Source organism: Rhinolophus hipposideros, assembly GCF_964194185.1.
Source record: "Rhinolophus hipposideros genome assembly, chromosome: 20".
Classification (NCBI taxonomy): domain Eukaryota; kingdom Metazoa; phylum Chordata; class Mammalia; order Chiroptera; family Rhinolophidae; genus Rhinolophus; species Rhinolophus hipposideros.
In genome coordinates, this window is record NC_138066.1 from 33,640,681 (window position 1) to 33,666,021 (window position 25,341).

General features: G+C 54.4%; 2 protein-coding genes across 8 annotated transcripts; both read left to right on the forward strand.

The window, feature by feature from the left end:
- The first annotated feature begins 50 nt into the window (after window positions 1–50).
- MRPL10 (mitochondrial ribosomal protein L10) lies at window positions 51–6,657 on the forward strand. 3 transcript variants are annotated; one of them, XM_081028475.1, is made up of 5 exons: window positions 51–176; window positions 2,492–2,661; window positions 4,395–4,559; window positions 4,792–4,936; window positions 5,719–6,657. In XM_081028475.1, the coding sequence occupies exons 1-5, from the start codon at window positions 125–127 to the stop codon at window positions 5,973–5,975; spliced, it is 789 nt and encodes a 262-aa protein (XP_080884601.1). In that variant the 5' UTR covers window positions 51–124; the 3' UTR covers window positions 5,976–6,657. The 3 variants fall into 3 exon arrangements, with proteins under 3 accessions (XP_080884601.1, XP_080884602.1, XP_080884603.1); XM_081028476.1 differs by having other exon boundaries at window positions 106–468; window positions 5,719–6,655; XM_081028477.1 differs by having other exon boundaries at window positions 147–413; window positions 2,457–2,661; window positions 5,719–6,655.
- Window positions 6,658–8,264: 1,607 nt separating this feature from the next.
- Window positions 8,265–22,057, forward strand: OSBPL7 (oxysterol binding protein like 7). Of its 5 annotated transcripts, XM_081028143.1 has the most exons (24): window positions 8,265–8,405; window positions 9,764–9,915; window positions 10,005–10,130; window positions 10,289–10,342; window positions 10,928–11,041; window positions 11,392–11,502; window positions 11,616–11,733; window positions 12,393–12,496; window positions 12,860–12,952; window positions 13,036–13,168; window positions 13,253–13,347; window positions 13,522–13,617; window positions 14,133–14,186; window positions 14,311–14,448; window positions 15,020–15,113; window positions 15,729–15,976; window positions 16,169–16,306; window positions 18,815–18,878; window positions 18,998–19,076; window positions 19,941–20,085; window positions 20,183–20,327; window positions 20,413–20,539; window positions 20,746–20,868; window positions 21,032–22,057. In XM_081028143.1, the coding sequence occupies exons 2-24, from the start codon at window positions 9,841–9,843 to the stop codon at window positions 21,138–21,140; spliced, it is 2,583 nt and encodes an 860-aa protein (XP_080884269.1). In that variant the 5' UTR covers window positions 8,265–8,405; window positions 9,764–9,840; the 3' UTR covers window positions 21,141–22,057. The 5 variants fall into 5 exon arrangements, 4 of the variants coding, with proteins under 4 accessions (XP_080884269.1, XP_080884270.1, XP_080884267.1 ...); XM_081028144.1 differs by lacking the exon at window positions 14,133–14,186; XR_013991898.1 differs by lacking the exon at window positions 14,133–14,186 and having other exon boundaries at window positions 13,253–13,617; window positions 20,457–20,539; window positions 21,032–22,049.
- The last annotated feature ends 3,284 nt before the right edge of the window (window positions 22,058–25,341 follow it).

Here is a 25,341-nt window from a genome sequence, read left to right on the forward strand (position 1 = left end):
CTCAGTTGCGGGGCTCAGCGCATGCGGATCACTGCTCCAGGCGGCGGGTCCGCCCACTGCTTCCGGCCCCACAATCCTTAGCTCCTTCCGTCTCGCTGGGCTCCCGTCTATTTTTCCGGTGGCAATGGCGGCGTCGGTGGCTGGGATGCTGCGAGGGGGCCTCCTGCCCCAGGCGGGTAAGGAGCGGCCCAGGCCATCACGGCACGTTACGGCCGGTGCTCTCTAGTCCTCGTCTCCCCATCTCGACGACTGATCCCCTCCGTAATCTCTGACCCCAGACAACTCCCGATGACCTCAGCTAGATCGCCGGCCTCCTTCCCCCGTCTAATTCCCTGTGACTCCACAGACTCTAGTAGTAACCGCGACACAGCCGCAGCGTCGACAACAACCACATTTGTCGACAACCGACAACCGTATTTTGTACGCCGCCGTCCCCCTGCCGTGTCGGGTTTCTAATCCACCACCCAGGTTTGGCTCGCTTCCAGTTTGCTTAGACCGCTCCCCGCCCCGACCTTGTCTTTCTAAGGTCTCAGCCTAAGTGCCACCTCAGTCCTGCCCTCGCCACCCTCTGCAAAGCAGGTTTCCCCTGTTAAATCTACCTGGCACCCTGTTTATTGACCCCCTTAGCCCATCACAATCTATAATTTTGCGTTTGTTTATTTGTTCTCTCTCCATTAGCATTTAAACTCCATCAGGGCAGAACCATGTTCATTCAGCATAGCTAACAGGTGTCTTAGTGCCTGACGTTTGGCATACAATAGGTGTTTGTTTAATGAATGACATTGCGCACTTATTACAGGCCCGGCAGAGTGATAAACGCTTTCCGTGTATTATCTCATTTAAATCTTAAGCATCTTATGAAGAAGGCATTCTCATCCCCTTTTTACAGATGAGGAAACTCAAATTTAGACCAGTCAAGTGACGGGTCAAGGTCACAGCTAGTAAGTGGCAGAAGAGACATTAAAATATGGTTCCATCTGATTTAGAGCCTGTGCTCTTAACAGTTAGGTTTTGTGACCCCTGGTACTCTCCAGGCTCTCTGACTGTTAGAGCCACCTTCTAGCTGAACTTTTCCCAGAGATCCCGTCCTAGTCTTGGGAAAGACTGAAAGGGGGAAGCTCTAGCTTGTCGAGGCTGAAGGGGTCACTTTGGCTCAGTACTTTGGAGCGGTTCCTTTGTCTTTTGAAGGGTGCTCTCCAGCAAACAAGAAGAGTGGAGGGAAGGGAGACTTGTTTGGGGAGCTGTGAGGGCAGTGTAACTTTTTCCCTCTTGCTTCAAATCCTGGGAGAAGACTTCAGAGCAATGCTTAGAGAAGTGTTTTTCAAACTTCAGCATGCGTCAGCATCACTTGGAGGGCTTGTTCAAACACTGTGCTGGGCTCCACTCCAGAGCTCCTGATTCACTAAGTCTAGAATGGGGCCTGAGAACTGGTATTTCTAAGAATTTCCCGGTTGTTGCTGATCGGGGCACACTTGAGAACCACTGATTTAGACCAGAGGTTGGCAAATTATGGCAGGGCTACTCCATGTTTGTTTTTTGTTTTAAAGATTTTGTTGGGGAAGGGGAACAGGGCTTTATTGGGGAACAGTGTGTACTTCCAGGACTTTTTTTCCAAGTCAATCTTAGTTGTAGAGGGTTCTGTTCAGCTTCAAGTTGTTGTCCTTTCAGTCTTAGTTGTGGAGGGCGCAGCTCAGCTCCAGGTCCAGTTGCTGTTACTAGTTGCAGGGGGTGCAGCCCACCATCCCTTGCAGGAATCAAACCGGCAACCTTGTGGTTGAGAGGACGCGCTCCAACCAACTGAGCCATCCGGGAGCTCAGTGGCAGCTCAGCTCAAGATGCCATGTTCAATCTTAGTTGCAGGGGGCGCTGCCCACCATCCCTTGCAGGACTCGAGGAGTTGAACCGGCAACCTTGTGGTTGAGAGCCCACTGGCCCATGTGGGAATCGAACTGGCAGCCTTCGGAGTTAGGAGCATGGAACTCCAATCGCCTGAGCCACCGGGCCGGCCCTAGTCCATGTTTTATAAATAGAGTTTTATTGGAACTTAGCCACATCTATTTGTTTATATATTATCTATGGCTGCTTTTGTGATACAGTAGCAGAGTTGAGTAGTAATGACAGAGACTGTTTGGCTCTTAAACTTAAACTATTGGCTATTTGGCCTTTTAAGAAAAAGTTTGCTTAATCCTCTCCCCATCTCCCTTTTTTTAATGTGTTCAAAATACTTTCTCTTTGGTTCTCATCTTTTCTCCTCATCTCTGTGCATAAAGAAGCACTGGAGTGAAGGGCGCCTCAAAGGATCAAGCAATTGACCTACGGTCATCCATTAAAAGAGAAGGTTTCGGGATTCAGGATTTCTGGCAGGAAATGTTTCATCTCACTCTTACACTGAGTCTAGCTCTGTGAGCCATGGTTGTTTCTGCCTAGAGGGTGGGCTTTGTCTCCATCTGGGGCAGACTGCATCTCATTGCACTACCATTTCTCCTCCCAGGCCGGCTGCCCACCCTTCAGACTGTCCGTTGTGGCTCCAAGGCTGTTACCCGCCACCGTCGTGTGATGCACTTTGAACGGCAAAAGCTGATGGCTGTGACTGAGTATATCCCCCCCAAACCTGCTGTCAATCCAAGATGCCTAACACGTCCTTCCAGGCCACCCCAGGAGGTGAGGAGGAGAGTGGTCATGTCACTTGATGGTGGGATGGTGGATTAAAGTGATCTTGTCTCTGTGGCCGTAATGAAGTAGGATTCCAGGACACAATCTTCCACATCATTACTTACTTACTTTGACCCCATGACCCAGATGCTTTAAAATGGAATCTGCGCTTGATTTGGCATTAGTCTTTGTGCTCTGTGGATTGGATGGGCCTCCTGAATTTCCTTCAGTCTTGTCTCTAGAAATAAGTGTGTGAAAGCTATCCAAGCAGGTGGAGGGAGGGGATAGTATCTCTCTCCCGTCTTGAAGTACCTGAAGTTTCCACGTTTTCCTAGAATAATGATAGGGATTTTTCTGTTCTTATAATAGAACAGAAAGACCAGTGGGGAATTTGTGACTTTATGGTGGTTCCTATTATTGTAGTAACTAATAAATTCTAGTTTTTGTTTGGCTACTGCTGTGTAAGGACTATTTGGCTGTCCTTCTCCAGCAGTGGCTGGGATATGGGTAGGTGAGCAGCAACTGCAGCCTGAGTGATTTAGGTCAGATGTCAAACACTGATGCAAGAAGTTAATGAGTTGTTTGGCCGAGATTCCTCAAGGACTTAATGGTTGGCCAGAACCCGCATATCTGGGTTTTGTCCCCGTGAAAGCAAAGAGCTATCTGAAATGAGCCCTGAAAAGTCAACCTGTAGAGTGCTTGACAAACCATGTTTTAATGTCTGGAATGCTTTCAGCAGGATTTAGCTATTGCCCAACCAGAATTGATTGATAGAAAAATGAATTGATAGCCCCCAATTCAGACAACAGTGAAGTCATTAGATGGAATTTTTCTACACAAGTTTCCCCCCCCATAATTTTTCTTAAGCCAGTAGTGCTTGCTACCTCATAATTATAGAAGACTAGAACAGCACCATGCAGTAGAACTTTCTGGGATGATATTCTACATTTGACTGTCTATTGAGCACTTGAAATGAGGCTAGTGTGACGGAGGATCTGAATTCTTAATTGTATTTAATTTTAATTTAAATGTAAATAGCCACATGTGGCAAGCAGCTACTGTATTGGACAGGGAAGCTCTAGAATCTAGATTTAGCACAATAGTGAATTGTCCATATTTTACCTTGTATGTATTAATATTTTCATGGAATTCTGCAAAGAGCACCATGACTTCCAGGTACTCCACTCGTTCAATAAATTTTAGAATCATTGCTGTGGTACAAAAAAAAAAAAATCTCTTACACAGCGTTTATGGAGATCTGTGAATATATTCTCAGGTTCACAAGTTCTCAACTTTGAGAAACAGTGTCTTAAGAAAATGAAGTCTTGTTCTGTGAAAATGCCTCAATTTTGAATTAACACTGCAAAGGAGTTATTTTGTATTTATAGTTGGTAAAGTAACTCAACATGAGTATAGTGTCAGAGGGATAATTGAAGTAATTTTGACAACATTATTGTCAAATAATGTTGACTGGGTCAGACTGCTGACCAGTTTGGGGGGGCTGAGTGTTCTCAAGTTTGACAAACACCACGATAAAGACTGCAGTTATCTAACGAAAGTGAAAGGATAGAGAGGGAGATGGAACGTGTCTCTGAGAGTTAGGGGCCCAACTGTCCTGCCCGTACCCTGATCTTCCCCACATTTTGGCATCACTGGAAGTCCAGCACCCACCCCTGAGGGAGTAAGGGGTGCAAGGAGAAGAGGCAGCTTATGTCCCCTTGATCATCCCTTCCTGACTTCAGGAGACTGGTCTCATCCGGCTCCTCCGTCGGGAGATAGCAGCTGTTTTCCGAGACAACCGAATGATAGCTGTCTGCCAGAATGTGGCCCTGAGTGCAGAGGACAAGCTTCTTATGCGGCACCGGCTACGGAAACACAAGATCTTGATGAAGGTCTTCCCTAACCAGGTAGGGAGTGGCCCTACTCACTGGCGCGTGTTCCCCCTCCCCCGCCAGCTCAGACCCCAGCATCTCTCCCTCCATAGGGCACTTCAACTGCTCCACTGTACCAGCAAACCTCTAGTCTGGGGCCTAAACTGCAATCCGGGAGGAGACCTTCAGCCTGATACCATCTGTGACCATGGTGGACGGCTCTTCCTCCCACTCATCCCCAGTAAACCCTTCTTTCCTGGCCTTCCAGGTGCTGAAGCCCTTCCTGGAAAATTCCAAGTACCAAAACCTGCTTCCCCTTTTTGTGGGGCACAACCTGCTGCTGATCAGTGAAGAGCCCAAGGTCAAGGAGATGATGCGAATCTTGAAAGGTGTGCCTTTCCTGCCACTGCTAGGTGAGTAAGCACCCTGCCGCCGGTTGGTGAGGTAAAGGGAGCAGGTGCTACAGGAGCCGGGTGCCTGCTGTCTGCTGGGCATGAGTGGGTGAGTGAAACCGTGGACATCCTCTCACAGAGGGGACCTGAGTCCACAGCACCATTTGTTAGGGCTGCCTGTGTCATTCTAATGCCTGTGTTGGCTCAGCTGCCCGGCATCACTTCTGCACTGGAGGGAAGATTAGGGAAGGGAGAGAGGGCTCTACTGGGGGGAGGAAGTTCAGACTCTGAGTCTAGCAGTGAGGTAGTAGGTGCAGAAACCCACACAAAGATACTTAAAACAGATAGCCCAAGTGAAGGGTGCTGAAGGACAGTGAGCAATGTTCTCCAGATTCCCCTGATTCTAAGAGTCCCCAGAGGTGCTGCTTCTCTCTAGAAGACTGATTTTGTAGGTCTCTGTGGGAGGCGGCAGGAATCTGTGTTTAGAACGCCCCGACCTCCCAGACACACACAAACACACACTCCATGGGTCTTCAAGAAAGTTTAGGAAACGGTGACTTAGTGGGGGTCAGGCCAGGTAGGTGCTTCCTGTAAGGGTGTTGTAGGGAAGAGTTAGGAAGAGGGGGAGGGGAGTTAAGAGTAGGGGAAGGGAGTTAGGAGTAGGCGTGGGGCCGGGCACTGTGGGAACGAGATGGGAGAGGGCGGGGAGCTAGAGAAGGGCAGTGCCAATGGCCCCGGGGTTGGAATGCTGGTTTCAGAGAAGGGCATTTGCGGGGCGCCCAGCTGACCCTGTGTTCTTGCAGGTGGCTGCATCGATGACACCATCCTCAGCAGGCAGGGCTTCATCATTTACTCCCAGCTCCCCAGCCTGGCCTTGGTACAGGGCGAGCTGGTAGGAGGGCTCAGCCTCCTCATGGCCCAGACCCACTCCCTGCTTCAGTACCAGCCCCTCCAGCTGACGGCCCTGTTGGATCAGTACGTCAGACAGCAACACGCGGGGGACCCCGTCATGCCAGCCAGTGGGCAGCCCAGTTCTCCTGACCCTGTTCCGGACTCATAGCCAGCCTTGTACCTAGCCTGCCCGTAAACACACCCCGCCTCATGGGCTGTGCTGTCCTTCCAGAGATGTGGAAGAACTTGGGATGGGGGTAGCATGTGTTCTCTGGCTTCTACTGACGATGACCTCCTCAGACACAGGGCCACTTGGAGATAAAGAAGAAGTCCGTTTCCTTGGAGGCTTTTAATCACTGGCTCCGTCCTTACATTTTCTACCTTGGGACCTGACAAGAGCAAAGTCTCAGCTCTCCGTGTCCAAGGCAGAGAAGCTGAACAGATGAGGACATCGCCCCCTGCCTCTGTGTTCACTGTCCCTTGCACATGTCTCCCCAGCCTGTCCCCTCACGTATCAAAATAGCAAAACTGAATAATTATGCTAAGAATGGCTTCTTTTGGGAGCCCATTGTGGCAGGCTGCCTGCTAATCACTTTCCATATTAGTTCTTTTCTTTCTCACCATGTTAGCCCCATTTCACAGAGAAGAAAACTAAGAGGCAGAAAAGTTAGAGCCTGTCCAAGGTCATACAGTTGGTAAGTGGCAGATGAAGGACCTGAACCTGGCTCTCTGCTCTGAAGATCATGCCCTGGATTTCTACACTAGAGGAAGCTCTCCACCCTGGGGGTGTGCCATGTTGTGGAAACTTGGGAGCATTGCTTTATAATAAAAAGAAATGCAGGTTACTTTAGTCTGTTTTCTGTTTATCAGCTTATTCTCCCTGTAACTTATTCTCAGGTCGTCTCTGATTCTCACTTCCCTTCTTAGAAAATCCTCCTTCCCATGTCCAAGCCTTTTACTTCCTTGTCCCTACTTTCACAGATGACATTTCTTCATGCTTGTCCTTTTGAAGGCAGCTGCCAGCTTTGCACAGTAGCTAACACGTCTCAGCTGGTTCTGAGCAAAGGAGCTGAGGGAAAACTGGGATTCTGTATTAATGAGGGGGTCCGACGGCTCTCAAGTAGAAAGCCTCAGCCAAGTCTTGGGGAACAAAAGTTCCTAATGAAGGAGAGGGTATTTAACTAGAAGCCCACCTTCTTCCTTGGAGCCTGTTCTGGGTGGGAACAGGTGTTGAGCATTCCTCCTGGACTTGGAGCAATGCCTCAGTCCTGGACAGGCACCTGCCTGGCAGTGGTGACCTGCAGCAGCTCTTCTGTGGCCTGGTCCAGGACCAACCACCAACAGTGCCCAGCTCTGTGCCGGACACCCAGAGGTGTTCAATCAATGTGATGTGAAATGGTGCCTGAGATGCCAGTCAGGGTGGCCAGTGCTTCCCGGTGCTCTCCCTGACCCCCAGAATCATCAGTGCTGACCGCATCCTCCTGGGGTAGTCAGAGCAGTGCTAAGGTTCTGAAAGGCACAGAGAGCTAGCAGGCTCTCCTGAGAGATGTGTAAGATCCCAGAGGGTCAGCCAAGGCCATGTGGGGATGAGATGAATGGGGGGAGTAGCCTAAGTCATTTCTGGATCAAGGAAAAACCCCACATTGCACCCTTCCCTGCTGGTGGCGCTTGAGGCCCCAACACTAAAATACTTTTTTCCAGAAAGTGGCTTCACGGTTCTTAAAGCTGTCTGTTTCACATTCGTTTGAATGAATTTTAGACTTTTCTCAGGAGCTGATTTTGAAAATGAGAATGGAGCAGCTGAACACAGTACTCCAGCAGAAGGGCAGAAGTGCTCAGAAAGGGAGGGTACCCAAATTGGCTCCAGCTAGCCCTTTAACAGCCAGCTGCTCCTGCCCCAGACTGGCTCCTGGTGCAGAGACTCAGCAGGTTGGGGTTTTGTCTTACTGCATAGGTGCTTCCAGCCCCCGCACCCCATCAGGCCTGACCAGTGACAGCCTCTTTGGGGGCTACCAGCTGCCCCGTTTGAGCCTTGACTGCCCTGCTAACTGCTCTTGGCACTGTCTATTGTGGTCCCAAAGGGGCATCCAGCCTTTCCCATCAACTTGATACCTATGCTGGTTCCAAATTTTGCAATCTATTTTCAGATGTAAAACGAGAGGCGGGAGTTAATAAGGAAGTGGCCTTGGGTACTAACTGGGGTCAAGGCCATGCTAGTCTGAGTAAACGCTTTACCGTCACTGGCTTGAGGCCAGCAGCTCACCAGCCCTCTGTGATCCCTTTGGAACTGTGCCCAGTGGGGACTCTGCCCCCATTCCCAAGCCTTGGCGTTGGGGAGTCACTCAGCTCTGAGTCCTCCGGGGAGCAGGGGGGCAGAGCTGAGCGGCCGCCCGGAGCTTGGCGGGAGGAGGGACGGGGGAGGGGAAGGTTGGGGAGATCCGGCTAGAGGGGAGGCTCCACCGGCTCCTTCCTTCCTGGTTCCTGCAGCAGCTGCTGCCACTGCTCAGCTCCGTGAGGAGGGAGCGAGCGACTCGGAGAGGGTGACTCAGAGGCAGACTGGTGTGCGGGCCAAGGAGCATTGGCGTCCATGGACCCTGGGGTAAGGGGGCCACGCTGGCATCAGCTGACATTCCTGGCGAGGGCTTCCTCCTACCTGAAGCTGGTGGGTCTGCTCCTCCGGAGACGGGGGGGCGGGAATGGAGGTGGAGAGGGGGTACCCACCTGGTTTATCTCAACCCTGCACCCTCTAATGACAGAGCCTCCCCCTCTACCCTTAAGCAGTGAGAGGCCGAGGTCCCACAGGGCAGGAAAAGGGCACAGGGATACCCAAACGCCAGGAGAGTTTCGGAACTTTCAATGGCTGAATGCAGGAGTTTCCTCACCTGGATCAGCTTCTGGCAGCATGGGCCCCTCTGCCCTGATCTCCTGGCCATCCCTGCCCCACCAGTCCCTGTTCCCTCTAGCCCCAATTCCTCAGGTGCTTACAAGCTCCCTCGGACGATCTGAGCTGTTTCCCCAGGCTCCGGCCAACCTTGCCCCTTCCGTCCCCTCCCCCATCACACACACACACTCACACACACACACACACACACACACACACACACACAGAGTCTCATGCATTATTGATCTCCCTGTGGAGCCAGGATGGCCAGGGCTGGTGCCAAGGGTGCCTGTGGGCACCGCTGCAGGACCTGTGTGGACCTCGGCATGTTCTTAGCCACTTCTCCCCCTCCCCCCCAGAGTGTCTCCATTAGCTTAGTCCCCTGCCCTCTCTGGGTGGGTGCCCCAAGGAATGGGATGGTAGAAAGGCAATGGTGAGGTTTTGGGGGGACACAGGGTCCAAAGTGGGTATCCTAAGGGGATGTTTGATGGGAGGAGGCACAGGGAAAAATGGGGGCTGTCTCAGCCCTCAGTTTTCCTATGTAGAAAATGGGAGCCCAAGAACTGGAGGATATGGGGACCAACTGGTGGGGAGTTGGGGATGAAGGGAGGTTCTGCAGGGGAGTCATGACAGGGGAGTCTCCAAGCCATGGTGGTAGGGGTACAGGGGTCTTGAAGGAAGAGGAGCTGGTTTGAGATCTTGCTTTATCTAGTCTCTGAATTCCTTTGGCCTTTTCTGGAGCCTCTTCACTCCCCTGCCTCACCTCTGATCACCCCCAGGGGATCCTCCAAAGATAACACCAAGTGTTTCCTGGAGCCCAGGAATGTGTGTTTAGGGTGGGGCTGCGTGGACTTTTCATGGTTTTCCCTCCGGCTCGGGTCTGCCTTTCAGTGAACTAGCACACAGTGGCTGCAGCGGGAGGGTCTAGACTGGGAGGCCCACCCAAGGTGGGGTGGGGACAGACTCAGGAGCGGCGAGACCGGGCAGCAGATGTGTTGGTGAGCTCGTCTCAGAGGATGGAGGTGGAGAAGGTGATAGCAGGGTCTATGCTAATGGTGTCTCTTTCTTGCTTTAAGAGCCCCTTCGGGACAAGGTGACATCCTTCACCTGCACCCCGCTCTGGTCCTCAGAGGGAGTAGCCTCTCCCTTCTCCATGGACTTCCAAGAGAGAGACCCTCCCTCGCTGGTGGAGAGAACTCAGTCTGCAAAGCCCAGTGGTGCTCAGCAGGTCTGAGGGTAGGAAGCAGGCAGTGGGTGGGCCTCACTTGGCCCAAAGGGGCCTCACCAGCGGCTCCCCGACTCTGTCCTGGACTGCAGGCCTCCGAGCTGTGGGAGGTGATGGAGGAGCCTCGGGGCCGGAGGCGTGCAGAGGGTATCATGCCTGAGAGGCAGGAAGGCCACCTGCTCAAGAAGAGAAAGTGGCCTTTGAAGGGCTGGCACAAGGTAGGGTGGGCAGATGCTGGTGGGTTGGGCAGTACGGGGATGGGGTGGGGTGGGGTGGGTGTGTTGAGAAGAAGAAAAGTCCATGTGAGTGGTTGTTCTCTCCCCACACTCTTTCCTCTTGGCTATCCGGGTCCTATACCTCCTGGGCAATGTCACAGAGATACTTTGTGCTCGAGGACGGGATCCTTCGCTATGCAACCACTCAGCAAGATGTGAGTTAGGGCCTGGCCTGGGGTGGTGGGAGGAGTCTGGCCCCAGAATGCTCTGGGCAGGCAGGCTGTTTCTGGAATCCTCCAGAGCAGGGCCTGAATCCCAGGCAAACCATTCCTGGGTGTGGGGTCTTGAGCAAGTGTCTTCCTTAGCCCTCAGCTCCCTCGTCTCTAAGCAGAGGAGAGTGTCATCACCCACTTGTAGGGTCATTTTCTTGGTAAGGGCCCTCAGGACTGTGCCTGGCACAAAAGTGTCCACAAAGGGGAGTTTTATTATCCTTGTCCCGTTCTCATGCTGGGAATGAGAAACCGAAGGCCTAGCCTCCTGGGTTCTCTCTTCCTCAGCCTGGAGGACGCCCGAGGGTGGGGATAGTTTTCTCTGCTCTGTGACTCCCTCGAGCTCAGAATGTGACTTCTGAATTCTGCGCACAGGAGGACAATTGTCAAGTCCCTGCAGATACTGTTACTTGGGCATGAGGGTGAACCTACTGCCTGGCCCTGGGCCTAGAGTGGCCTCAGGGAGATGGTAGCTCTGTGGCCCAGGGATCTAAAAGCAGCCCCCTCCTCCTCACCATCCTTCCACCCTAGATCACCAAGGGGAAGCTCCATGGCTCCATTGATGTCAGACTATCTGTCATGTCCATCAACAAAAAGGCCCAGCGCATTGACCTTGACACCGAAGACAATATCTACCACCTCAAGGTGACACCCTGGGAGCCAGGTGGTGGCTTGGCACCCAGCCTGGCAGAGGCACTGGGACACACAAGAGAGGGGACGGGCTGAGGGTCTCTTTATCCCTGAGTTTGACAACAAGGGAATCGTGTCTAGTAGCCAATGGCAAACTGCCCCTGTTGGTTTTGATGTGAACAGGCACAGAGCTAAGGGCTCAGACACTTGGGGAAGCTGTGCTCTGCCTCCCTGTAGGAGCCTTTGCACAAGCTGGGCAGTAAAGGGAATGAGCCTGCTCGCCTGGGGACCAGAGCCCCGACTTCTTGTCCCTGGAGAGCAGTCCTCCTTTCATGTAGCCTCCCCCTACTCTATCGCTTCTGCAGATCAAATCCCAGGACCTGTTCCAGAGCTGGGTGGCCCAGCTGCGTGCCCACCGCCTGGCCCAACGCCTGGACGTGCCCCGCGGCCCACTGCCTAGCACCACTCACCAGAAGGTAAGATGGGTCCTGGGCCAGGAGACATGGGGATTCAGGGGTGGCGGCTTCAGGGAACTGTGAAAGCCAGGGAGTCGGGTACTATCCTTCTTGACTCTTGACTTACCCTGCAGGTTCCGGGTGCCCAGCTTCCCACAGTGGTTAATGCCTCAGCTCTTCCTGGGGTTGGACCTCGTGAGAAGGTGTCTTCCTGGCTGAGGGGCAGTGATGGCCTAGACCGCTGCTCTCATGGTGAGGAGCCTCTGGCACCAAGTCTTGATGGGTAGGGCCCATGTTGTCAGGTCTAGGTGACATGAGCAGTCACAAGGAGGAGAAATTGTTACCTTCAGCCCTGGTTCAGGGTGCCCCCGTCTGATGGGGAGGACAGCCTCTGTCTCTAAGCTGATAGGGTCTACGCAGGCTCTGCCCTGGGAGCCCTAATCTTACAGAGGGCAACTGGGCTCGTGCCCTCGGCGCATGGACACACATGGACACAGGGCCAGGCTTCATGAAAAAGCACAGAATGCCAATGCAGGGAAGGGTCCTGAGGAGTAGTGCCTGGGAAGGGTGCTCTGGCGTAGGGGCTGTGATGTTGGCTGGGGGGAAGTGCAGACCAAGAGTTGAGAGAGAATGAGGCCCGTCCCCCACCTGTGGGGAGATAGAAGAGGTAAGGTGTAGTCTGGTGACAGAGTGGAGACTGGGGTGCTGGCCCTCTTGGGAAACCAGTGTGAGGCCAGACCCAGAGGTGGGAACTGGGGACTCCTTTGGGTCACAAGCGGGGGGTGGGGAGATAGTATCAGGATTTCTCTGGCTGCTAGGTGAAGTCTTTGGAGGAAGGTAAGCTAGGGGACAGACTTTGGGGTGCTCGGCCAGTATTGGGAGAGGGTCTTCCTCATTCATTCTTCTCGCAGAGCTCTCTGAGTGTCAGGGGAAGCTCCAGGAACTACACAGACTCCTCCAGAGCCTGGAGTCCCTGCACCGAATCCCCTCAGCCCCCGTTATCCCCACACACCAGGTGAGGTCCAGGGGAGGAAGCAGGCTCCTGCCCAGGGGTCTCTCTCCTGCTTGCTGCCTTTATTCCATCACTTTCCTGGGACAGGTCCCCAGTCCCCCTTATGTCACTGCCGTTTTCAGGACAGCCACATATCTTCCTAGTTGCCTCTCTTTCCATGTCAACTGCCTCAGGGTTGTCTCTCTGCTTCTTTGGAATGACCCCTTCCTCCTGTGCCCGTACTTCTGCCAGGGGGTTGGTCTTCTTCCTCTGGGATGTCAGTTGTCTCTGTCACTCCTCTGTGGCCATCTGCCTCTCTCCAGTATTGATGGTTGCGGCCTTTTTCCCCACCCTAAGAGTGAAACTCCCCTCACCTTGACTTGCCAGGCCTCGGTGACGACCGAGAGACCCAAGAAGGGGAAACGGACCAGCCGCATGTGGTGCACACAGAGCTTTGCCAAGGACGACACCATTGGACGGGTGAGGTGGGGTGTGGACCCGAGTGACGGGCGTGAGACGCTCTGAAGGAGGCTTCTCCTTCAACCCCTCCCTTTTACCCACAGGTTGGGCGTCTCCATGGCTCTGTTCCCAACCTGTCTCGTTACCTGGAGTCCCGGGACCACTCAGGATCCCGTGGGCTGCCACCCCCAGACTATGCCCACCTGCAGCGCAATTTCTGGGCCCTGGCCCAGAAGGGTGAGTGTGTGAGGGAGAGAGACGAGGGGCAGGCAGGGGGAGGGGGAGGGACAGGAGTCTGACGGCCTGCCCCTACCCCCACAGTGCACAGCTCCCTCAGCAGCGTCTTAGCTGCCCTCACCGCTGAACGGGACCAACTAAGGGAACTGCACCAGGATTCAGAGCTGTCCAGGATGGGGGTGAGGCCTGGGGACAAGGTGGCCAGTGGGAGGAGAGGGCTTGAAGTTGAGTACTGCAAGCCTGGGGGTGATAGTGGATTTGGGCCAGGCAGGGGGGTTGACAGAGGCGGCCTCTGCATGGCAGGGAAGGGCTTCATTCTCCTGGTACCCTGTCCTCTCCCCCTCCCCCTACAGGTCTCTGAGGCCTCAGCTGGCCCAAGACGCCTCCATTCGCTGTCCATCTCCTCGGACACAACGGCAGACTCTTTCAGTTCCCTCAACCCTGAGGAGGTAGGAGCCGGGTGGGCGGTGGGGACCATTTCTGTCCTAGCAGGAGTGAAGGCCTGGCTTTCAGACCTGAAACAGAGCCCTGAAATCCTAGCTCATAACATTGGCAGCAGCTGCATCTTGGTAACTCCTTAACAGTGTGCAGATTGCTTTTACTTCTAATTCAGAGGCCTGTGGACAGTGATTCCTAGTCTCAAGTTCATAGACCAGGAAACAGAGACTCAAAGAGTCTAATTGTTGGGCTCAGCCTCCCACATTTGTGGACCGGCTGAGCTGGGACTTAGGGATTCTGAGCACAGACTCGGGGGCCCTACTCCATGGGTTTGAACTTGGCTTCACTGCATGTCAACTATGTGACCCTGAGCCTAATCCTCAAAGTGGGGGTAATAAGTACACCTACTTCATAGGATGAGCAGCAGGATTGAGTTAATGCAAGCGAAGGGCTCGGAGCTGGGCTCAGAATCAGCACTCAGGAAGTGTAAGCACTTACTGTGGAACCCGTGTCTCCTTACTCACAGGCTGGTGTTCATTCCGCTATGCTCGCCCCCCCTGCATCTTCTCCTGCTCAACAGGTTTCAGACTCAGACAGTGAAAGTCCTGGTTATGCTTCCCTCTCAAGGGAGCTGTCAGGCAAGGGGAGCCCTGCCTGACTCTCCTGGCTTGGCCTCTGGGATCTGACCTGTCCTACTTCCACAGCAAGAAGCTCTGTACATGAAGGGGCGAGAGCTGACCCCCCAGCTGTCCCAGAGCAGCGTCTTGTCTCTCGCTGATTCCCACACAGAGTTCTTTGATGCCTGCGAGGTTCTCCTGTCTGCCAGCTCTTCTGAGAATGAGGTGAGGGAGGAGAGAAGCTGGCAGTGAGAGAGAGGAACCCTGTGAATATAGGGTAGGGGTGGGGTTCAGAGAGACTAGAATGTGTAGATTCCCAAATCCTTTCTATCCGCCTCAGCCGATCTCTGGGAACATGTCTAACCCTGCTGGGTTTGAGTGGCCCTGCTCAGAAATTTCTGCTGGGGACCCTTCTTCCAGTTTAATGTGCTTTATCTTTGTTCTCCTGAAACTGCTGCCTCAGTTCCACCCCAGCCATCTTCCTGTGATCTCATTTCAGATCAAAATCTCCCTTGATCCCTAACCCCCATCCCTGCTGAATCTTGGTAACTCCCAACTTCCCATTTGTCTCACCAAGTTCCTGATCTTTCTGCCCCAGTCATAGGGCCAGGTCCTCCTTCTCCCAAGGTGGCGCCTGGCCTTTTGGGGCAGTGTCTTAGGGCTCAGACCCCCCCAAATATGTTCTCTTCCCCTTCCCACCAAAGGGCTAGCTGGGCAGAGTCTTGCCAGGCCCTGGGCACTGCCCAGCTGCCCGGGGAAGGCCCAGTATGCCCGGCCTGTCATCTTCCCGGCCTAGGGCTCAGAGGAAGAGGAGTCGTGCACCAGTGAAATCACCACCAGCCTGTCCGAGGAGGTGCTGGACCTCAGGGGAGCTGAGCGCTATCAGAAAGGTGCCAGCCAGGTGTTTGGGCAGGAGGGGCTGGAGGTGGGTAGAGAGATAGTGTTGTCCATGGCCCAGGCCCTTTGGGGAGGCAGTCCCTCGTGGTAATTGGTGGGGTAAGGGCTTTGGATGCTGACTCCAGAGGTGACCCCTGGAGGTGAGGAAGGCTAAGCTGTGAGCTACAGAATGTTCCAGCAGTGGCTGCGGAGGTGGGTCAGGCTCAGGCCTCGAGGCTACCTGGTCTTCTGAGAAGGCTCGCAGAGGGCCTGATAGAGAGGGAAAAGATCCCACTTTGCCACTTTTTAGCATTGTGGCTTTGGACATGTCATTTTACTTTTTGGAGCCTGTTTCCTCATCTATAAAGTGGATGGAATAATCTGCATCCTGACTTTGGTTTCTGTGTTTATGAAAGGAACGGAAAGCAAGGGTGGGGACTAGGGAAGGGATTTTGGAGTGCAGTTTCCCTGCTGCCCACCAGGGAGCTCATCAAGAATTAGATCCCCAGCTGTCCTGCCCCACAGTGAGTCGAGACTGGGTCTTGGCTGGGAGGCAGTAGGGCTGTGGGCCAGCCTGCGGGCCTGCTGTGTCTGGGTGCTGGGCGAGTGACAGCTGTGGTGGGCCCCAGGGGTGTGTGTTCCAGGGAGAGCTCCGGGGCCACCCCGTCGCCGCTGCCTGCCTGCGGCCAGCGGGCCTGGGGCTGACGTGAGCCTGTGGAACATACTGCGTAACAACATCGGCAAGGACCTGTCGAAGGTGTCAATGCCTGTGCAGCTCAACGAGCCGCTCAACACTCTGCAGCGGCTCTGTGAGGAGCTTGAGTACAGCAGCCTTCTGGACCAGGCCAGCCGCATCGCCGACCCCTGCGAGCGCATGGTACCGGCCCCCACCCGCCCTTGGGCCCAGCCAGGCTACCTCTTCCTCCTGAGGGCCCCTGCCTCCCAGAAAATCCTGGCTGGGCTGCTGCTGAAGTTCCACCCCAGTTCCTTGCTTGCGGTGGGACAGTGTCTCCTTCTCTGATCCCCACCCCCCATCCCCGTTAGCAGTCTCCTGCCCTTCCGCCCACAGGTGTACATTGCAGCCTTTGCTGTCTCTGCCTACTCTTCCACGTACCACCGAGCGGGCTGCAAACCCTTCAACCCTGTCCTGGGGGAGACCTACGAGTGTGAGCGGCCTGACCGAGGCTTCCGCTTCATCAGTGAGCAGGTGTGGGCCCTGGAGAACAGGGCTGGCCTCATGGGTGTCTGGGGCAGGATGGCACCTGGGCTCCAGAGGGGCCAGGGCATGGGAGAGAACACAGGACCGTTGGCTCAGTGCTAGACACTGGGCCATATGCTGGAAGTGCAGAGGGCTCTACTCGAAGGAGCTCCCCATTCAGTGTGGGAGACGGACTTGAAATAAGGAGTTACTGTGCCATGTTCTAGAGCTGGGATCGTGGAGGCTTATGGGCGGCCAGTCATCTCCCCTGGGAAGGCATGCCCTAGAGGGTGACCTTGAACTAAGTCTTGAAGGCTGAATTGGAGTTCACCAGGAGTACAAGGCGGTGGGGAAAATGGGATGTCCCAGACAGTGTAACGAACAGATGAGCATGTTTGGGAGGAGTTAGACAAGCGGCTGGAAGCCAAGGCAGGGCCAGACGCTGAGGAGCCCTGTAGGTAATGGTAAGGAGGAGTTTGTTTGTTTTTTAAATCCTGAAGGCTATGGGGAGTCATTGAAGGGTTTTAAGTACTAGAGTGACATGCTCAGAATTATAAAGGACACTCGGGCAGTGGTGTACGGACAGGTCAGAGAAGCCCATTAGGAGGCCATTTTAGTCACCGCCCTGAGAGCTGATGAGGACCTGCATTTAGGCCGTGGCAGCTGGATTGGGGGGACGGAGGATTCAAAAGCTATTTATGTGTTGCCCTTGACAGAACTCAGTGGTCAACAGAATGTTCTTACAACTAAGGAGTCGGGGAGGTGCTTGATGAGAGGGAGAAGTCGGGGGTGGCCTTGAATTTCTGGATTGGGGGATTTGTTGGGTGTGTGGTGGTGCCAGCCAGCAAGATGGAAAGATGTGAGGAAGGTCACTGAGTTAGGGAGGCTCCTTGTCACGGGGACTTGACTTCCAAGGAGAGATGCCAGTAGGCCCTGGGAGATGTGGGCCTAGAGCTCCCCGAAGAGCTCTGGGTAGGGCTGACAGATCGGGGAGTCACCATTGTAGATGGCGGGGAAAGTCATGGACTGCTCCCAGGAGAGGGTCTGGAGAGGAGGGCAGGCAGGAAAGGTGGAGGAGCTCTGCAGCAAAGGGGGGCACTTAGCTTCCGGACAAGGGAGATTTCAGACAAAGGCTGGAGGCTGAGGCTGGATTATATTTGGGGTAAATTGGAAGTAAAAAACAAATAATAATAAAATAGAGAAAAATGCAGATTATTTCCAAAAAATTTTACCATGAGGGAAAAGAGAGGGAGAGAGAGTGGCAGCCAGAGGGGGAGATAAAGGGTTGAGGCATTTTGTTTGTTTAGATGTTTTTGAAAACATGGTGACACGTTTACACAGTCCAATAGTGTGTACAATAGAAAAATGACCCTCCACCTTACTCCTCTGAGGGGACAGTTGCTGCCAGTGTTTGTTTTACTCTTTTTTAAGATGGAAGAAACAGGAGATACTTCTGTCCAGAGAGAAAGAGAAATGTAGAGGGAAAGACTAAAGTGCAGGGGGGTGGGGGGAGGAGTGAGGGGCCTGCAGAAAGGGATGGCAGGCAGCATGGAGGAGGAGGGGGTCCTTGCCTGGCAGCGGGTTGGGGTGGGGGCCCATAAGTTGCTGGAAGGAGTTTGCCTCTGTCCTCCCTCTGACTATGCGAGGGAGAGTTCCGTTTTAAGAGGATGGCTTGGGTATCAACCCTCAGAGGACGGTTATAGGTGATGTGAGGGCCCAGTATAGACATGATGCAGAATTAGAAGTTTCCCAGCATGTGCTGTGTCTCTGCTACATAGAGAGGTGGTGATGGTGGTGGGGGGGGCGCGGTTCTGAAGAGCGTGGAATTGGGGCACCATGGAGGCGGCCGGCCAGTCAGTGCTGGGAGTCGTGGCAAGTGGTGGCAGTAGGTTGTTGAGGGTGCTGGGAGCAAGGGCTGGGAGCGAGTGACTGAGCAGTCTCTGCTGGGTGGGAAGGAGGTGGAGCCGGTAACAGGCCATGGCAAAGCAGAGCAGTTGGAAGTCTTGGCAGGAGCCACGGGCAACAGTGAACGGAGAAAGAGGCAAGGCAGGCAGGCTTGTGGGATACAGGAGTTCAAGGGTCCAGATGTGGAGCCGTTCGTTTCAAAGAGCACAAGCCCAGGGTTTTCCAGGGGTTTGTGTGGAGGTTGCAGGGTAATGATTAGCTTTGGAGGAGAAGGTGAGAGAAGAGGGTGCTCGTGGGAGCGTTGGACCACCCCGCCTGTCACTGCCAGAGGACTTTATAGGTTTGAGCAGGGGCTCTGGAAGGCTCCATAGACAGGGGTGGCAAGGAGGGGAGTGAGAGAAGGGAGAACAGTGGGACCTTGTGAAAAAAGAGAGAATGATGGAATTTGGGCGGTGGCCAAGGATGAGAGGGACAAGAAACCTGGAACTAACTGGTCTTCTGATTCTCAGGGGAAATGGGGCTGGAGGTAAGGGACTCTGAGGGGCCCTGGGGTCAGGGGCAGACCTCAAGGTCCTTAAGGGCAGCCTCAAGAGAACTTCCTTGCTCACCAAGGTCTCCCACCACCCCCCTATCTCGGCGTGCCATGCGGAGTCTGAGAACTTCATCTTCTGGCAAGGTGAGGTTGGGTCATGGTGGGGTGGCCATGCCTGGGGATGAAGGGCAGATGGTGGAGGGGCTGGAACACTCTCTGCTCTTATCTCTGCTGTCACTCTCCTTCTCCCAACCTAACTCCAGACATGAAGTGGAAGAACAAGTTTTGGGGCAAATCCCTGGAGATTGTGCCTGTGGGAACAGTCAATGTCAGCCTACCCAGGTGAGTGTTCCTAAGCGCTCAGCCCCCGGGCCCAGTCCGCAGGCCATCTCGAGACTAGGATGGGGAGGTAGGAGGCATAGGACACAAAGATCTTGCCTGAAGCTGCTTGCAGTGGGCAGTGTCTGTACACTTTGTACCCATATTTGCAGCAGTTGCCAATAAAGAAAGGTGAAAAATCTTAGCATGGTAGAGCTGGAAGGGCTCATTGAGGTCATCTGGTGCAGTGGCTGTCACACTTTTTTGACCATGACTCACAGTAAGAAATGCATTTGAGACTTCATGGCAGCACACACACACACACACACAAATTGATCTCAGGACTGGTCACAAACCACATTTGAAACCCCTTCATGCAGCTCACTTTACAGGTGGGGACTGAAGCCAGAGAAGAGGGACTTACCCAGCATGGTCCAGGGGTTAGCCAGAGACCAGTGCAGGGGTCAGAGTCAGGGAGAGCCTGGGCTTCGGGGTCAGACGTCCTGGCTGGGAGTCCTGGTTCTGCCATTTAATAGCTATGCAGGCGGCAAAAAGACTTGATGCCTCAGAGTCTCACATTTGCTCTTCTATAAAATAAGAGTAACGAGTAACATGGATGAGTGCATGGAACAGGCCTACTACCGTCCTGCCCCTCGAGGCATGGGCCCTGTTTGCGTTTTTTTTATCCCCATGACTTAGGCACTCAGGAGCTTGTGTTAGCTGAGTCCTTTCTGAGGAGGCTGCTCTGTGTTATAAATACAATATGTCACCCTTCATGGTATAGCCAGAACCAGGACCATTGTGACCTGTGCCAGTGAGACAGGCTCTCTCTGGCTCAGGGTTGTACTAGCGCCAGCCAGCTGCCCTCCCATACTCTGTCTCTCTCAGGTTTGGGGACCACTTTGAATGGAACAAGGTGACATCCTGCATTCACAACATCCTGAGTGGCCAGCGCTGGATCGAGCACTATGGGGAAGTACTCATCCGGAACACAAAGGACAGCTCCTGCCACTGCAAGATCACCTTCTGCAAGGTGGGCATGCGTCCCTGACCCTGCCCAGCCGCCTCCAGCAGCTCACCCTGGGGACACCTCCCTAAGCCCCCTGCCCTCACCCCCACCTCCACCACAGGCCAAATACTGGAGTTCCAACATCCACGAGGTGCAGGGGGCTGTGTTCAGCCGCAGTGGTCGTGTTCTCCACCGTCTCTTCGGGAAGTGGAACGAGGGGCTGTACCGGGGACCCCCACCCCGTGGTCAGTGCATCTGGAAACCCAGTAAGTGGGGTGGTCAGGGAGGGCTGGGCAGGGTGAGGGCAGCTACAGCACAGTCCACCTGCCCCAGCCCCTGCCTTCCCCCCAGACTCAATGCCCCCAGACTATGAGCGAAACTTCGGCTTCACTCAGTTTGCCTTGGAGCTGAATGAGCTGACGGCAGAGCTGAAACGGTCACTGCCTTCTACAGACACACGGCTCCGGCCAGACCAGAGGTCAGTGCCAGGCGGGCGCTGCCCTAGAACTGCCAGGCTTCTCCCCTACGTGGGTTTCTGTGTAGAGCTGGGACTGTGTCCTTCCTTCCTTGCATTGCCTCAGGGAAATGGGGCCTGTTTGGGGGCAGAGCTGGGTAGGGGACAGAGGCCTTGGATTTGGGGGCCCCTGAGGGGACAGTTCCGCTGACAGCAGTCTGGATGCTCAGGTATCTGGAGGAGGGGAACGTACAGGCCGCTGAAGCCCAGAAGAGAAGGATTGAGCAACTTCAGCGAGACAGGCGCAAAGTGATGGAGGAGAACAATATCGTCCACCAGGCTCGCTTCTTCAGGTGCCTTTGCCTTCGCCCTGGGTCTCTGCAATGCAGGCCCCCCACCCCTCCTCCCCTCTGGACCCTTCCTGCTTTGAGCGAGGCCAGCAGCTGGAGGTAGCATCTCGGATCAGTCTTAATTCTGGATATTCACCCTTCTCCCTTCATGGTTCTCTTCCCTCAGGCGGCAGACAGATGGCAGCGGGAAGGAGTGGTGGGTGACTAACAACACGTACTGGCGGCTGCGGGCCGAGCCTGGCTATGGGAATCTGGATGGGGCTGTGCTCTGGTAGCCCTGGCCCCAGGGGCAGTAGGCTCCAGTTCCTCCATCCTGCCCCCACCCCCGCCACGGACACAGGGGTGAGGCCAGGCTCCCCCACTTACTGCTCTGGGGACCAGAGGGGCAACCCTGGCTCCAGCCCTCTCCCCACTGCTGGCCAGAGGGGCTACATCTCTGTGCATCACCCACCCTGTGTTTGGGGTGAGAAGCAGGATTCGTGCTTCCCCAGTCTTGTTGCCCCCATAACCGGCATGTAAGACCCTTCTTGCTCTTTCACCCCCTACCTTCCCCCTTGGGGTACTTGGGGGAGATTCCAGGCTCTCCTTGATCTGCTCCCCATTTCAGTGCCTTCCTAAGACACAGGGAACCCTTTGATGCTCCCCAGGCTTCCTATGCCCAGGGCTCGGGCCCCCGCTGTGGGACGGGGTGAGGGAAGGAGAGGAGACAGCCTTTTCTTTCACCCTGTCCCTCCCAGCCCCTCTCCAGCATCTTCTCCCCGCTGCCCTGGTCCAGCAGGGCTTCCTTTGCTTGGTCCCAGGCAATCTCTCCCATACTCCTGGATCCCCTTCTCCCAAACTGCAAAATGCCTGCAGCTTCCAGCTCCTTCGGCCCTAGTCCTCAAGTGGTTTCCTTCAGGACCCCCCCAGAGCAGATAACTCCTCTCCAAGAGACGGAGAGCAGACTGAGCAGGCAGGGAGCCTGGCCTCAGACCCACCGGGAGTGAGTGAGCACGCGTGAGAGTGGAAGTTTGTGTAGAAGTGTGTGTGTGTGTGTGTGTGTGCCTGTGTACTGCTTGCAGGCGAGCAGGATTCCTAATGTAGCCTGGACCTGGGTGTCCACCACTGTTGCTGCTCATTTTCACACAGTCTGCCTCTGATTAAGGTGAATTGCTGACATTCCAAGCTCCAATAAAGACTGTCCCAAACTTTGGCCTGTGACTATTCACTTAAACACACGTGTGCTCAAGTTCAAAGGCGCACATCTACCCACTCACCTGGGCTAAAAATCTGGTACTGTCTCTCTCCCGTAATCCTCACATCCTGTCAGTACTACCTCAGTACCCCGCAGCTCTGGCCCTTCTCTCTGCTGTGCCTGTCCTCGGCTGGGCCCTTACCAACCCTTGCTTGGGTCCAACGCTTGCAGTAGCTTTGAAGCCCCCAGTCGCTCCATTTTAATGCTGGCTTTCAAGGTGAGGTTTTAAAGGAGAAAAGATTTTAAAGGAGAAAAGAGCACGTTGTGCCTACTTCAAATACATCCTTCACTCTGAGTGCCTAGAGGAAAAATCCAAACACTTCAACCAGACAGAAAACTGTCTGGTCCCTGTCATGTAGGGTGTCATGCAGACTCTGCTCCCGCTCCCCACATAAGAACGCAGGACATGGCTAGGCCAAATAGGAACACCCAGGGAGCCATAGGTAGGGGAGTCACATCACTATAGTCTCGCTGGCGTCTGGGTTGGAGACACAGGAAGCATGTGCCACACAATCCGCAACCTGCCGTCTGCTTCTCTGCCTACCAATCTCACTTGCTAGCTGCAATCCACCGAGCTAACTGCAATCCGCTCTTGCTAGCTCAGCCACCATCTTGCTAGCACCCATTTTCTGCTAGCGTAGCCACAGCAGTTATATTAGTGGCCAATGGCTCACTGCTTACAGCTGACGGCCAACTAGCCACAGCTGATGGCCGTCTAATCACAGTTAATGGCCATTTACTACCCGAGTGAGCACCTTTCCACATGAGAGGTATTAGTTTCCACTAATACCTCTCCTGTTTGTGTACTGCTCCCCTAGCCATCACACTGGGGGAAGAACACTGAATTTTGTCTTGTACCCTAACTTTGAACTTCCAAAGAGAAAGGCAGGTGGAGTGGAGAGTAGGAAGAAGACCACCCTTAGGTCTAGGCAAGAAGTGTGTCGTGCAGGGTCTCAGCTCCCACTCTCCGCCCAAGAACGCAGGACACGGTAAGGCCAAAAAGGAACACCCACGGAGCCATAGATAGGGGAGTCAAACCAATATATTCTCGCTGGCAGCTGGGCTGGAGACACAGGAAGCAGGATCTACATAATCTGTCTAACAGCAGTCCGCACTTGCCAGCTACCATCTTCTTGCTAGCCCCCATTCCATTCCTGCTAGCGTAGCCACAGCTGTTATATTAGTGGCCAATGGCCTACGGGTTACAGCTGACGGCCAACTAGCCACAGCTGCTGGCCATCTGATCACAGTTGATGGCCATTTACTACCCGAGCCAGCACCTTTCTATGTGAGGCCAAGAGCCTGGAAACTGTTTTTTGGGGCTTTGTCCCCACACTCCACCCCTACAGGGTCTCGCCTCACAATCTACGCGACAAGTGTCTTCCGCGAGGGTCCCTGTGCGAGGAGCCTGGAGGTGAATGCAATATCCTGGACACAGCCAGGCTCTCTGAGCACAGCCAGGGTTTCTCAGGGCACCACCAGTACTTCTGGGCACAGCCAGACATCCTGGGCTTCTTAGGGTACCACCTGTTTCCCCGGGCACAGCCAGGGTTTCTCAGGGCACCACCACAGTACTTCTGGGCACAGCCAGACTTCCTGGGCTTCTTAGGGTACCACCTGTTTCCCCGGGCACAGCCAGAGTTTCTCAGGGCACTGCCACTCTCTCTGGACACAGCCAGACTTCCTGGACACAGCCAGGGCCTCTCAGGGCACTGCCACTCTCTCTGGACACAGCCAGACTTCCTGGACACAGCCAGGGCCTCTCAGGGCACTGCCACTCTCTCTGGACACAGCCAGACTTCCTGGACACAGCCAGGGCTCTCAGGGCACTGCCACTCTCTCTGGGCACAGCCAGACTTCCTGGACACAGCCAGGGCCTCAGGGCACTGCCACTCTCTCTCTGGACACAGCCAGACTTCCTGGACACAGCCAGGGCCTCAGGGCACTGCCACTCTCTCTGGACACAGCCAGACTTCCTGGACACAGCCAGGGCCTCAGGGCACTGCCACTCTCTCTGGACACAGCCAGACTTCCTGGACACAGCCAGGGCCTCAGGGCACTGCCACTCTCTCTGGGCCTCTCGGGGTACTGTGCTGGAACAACAGCGGCTCACATCAAGGTGCTTACATATTATCAATGGCGGCCAGTCAAGACACAAAAGCAAACATCCACCAGTCCCACTACATGGTGGTATGTTCCCAAACAGTCAAGCGTCCATTAAATTAGGGATGGAAGGCAATTCCCCATAGTCCATAGTCATTCGCCAGGGCTGTCCTGGGGGTGAGGGATGACCTTGACCTCACCCTCATCTCCCACGGAGGACTCAGCAAGCGTTTCCTCCTGGGACTAAAAGTCCTGCATCCGGGCTGCCTCAGCAAGCAGTTCCCAGCCCACAGGGCAGCAACAACCTCCACTTTCTCCGCTTTCTCCGGCCTCTGCTGGTTGGGGAACCATCCACATCTTTCCACCCCTCCACGGGAATCGAGCTCTCCAACAGCTGCTCCTCCTGGCCTTCCTCAGACTGAGCTTTCATACGCACAAACTGCTCCACTGCCCTTCGGAAAGCTTTGGCCAGCACCGTATCCTGCCGACTACGCCATGTGTCACGCAGGGGACCCTGCTCGCTGCGCCATTTGTCGTGCGGGATGGCCGGTGGGGTCTCTGCTCCCACTCCCCGCCCAAGAACGCAGGACACGGTAAGGCCAAAAAGGAACACCCACGGAGCCATAGACAGGGGAGTCAAACCAATATATTCTCGCTGGCGGCTGGGCTGGAGACACAGGAAGCAGGATCTACATAATCTGCCTAACAGCAGTCCGCACTTGCCAGCCACCATCTTCTTGCTAGCCCCCATTCCATTCCTGCTAGCGTAGCCACAGCAGTTATATTAGTGGCCAATGGCTTACGGGTTACAGCTGACAGCCAACTAGCCACAGCTGCTGGCCATCTGATCACAGTTGATGGCCATTTACTACCCAAGCCAGCACCTTTTTATGTGAGGCTGAGAGCCTTGAAACTGTTTTTTGGGGCTTTGTCCCCACAAAGTGCCCGTGCCAGGACCCTCTGCTTTAAAAGTTCTTTTTTCTAGCCTTTCTCTGACAATGCCCCTCCTCACAGGGCCAGAAATTGGTGGGGTTGAGGAAATGTGGTATCTGACCCCTCACAGAACATTTTGGGTAACTGGGACCTTGGAATCCCTGACTAATTAATTGGCTTCTAGACCACTGTGCAGGTATTTCCCA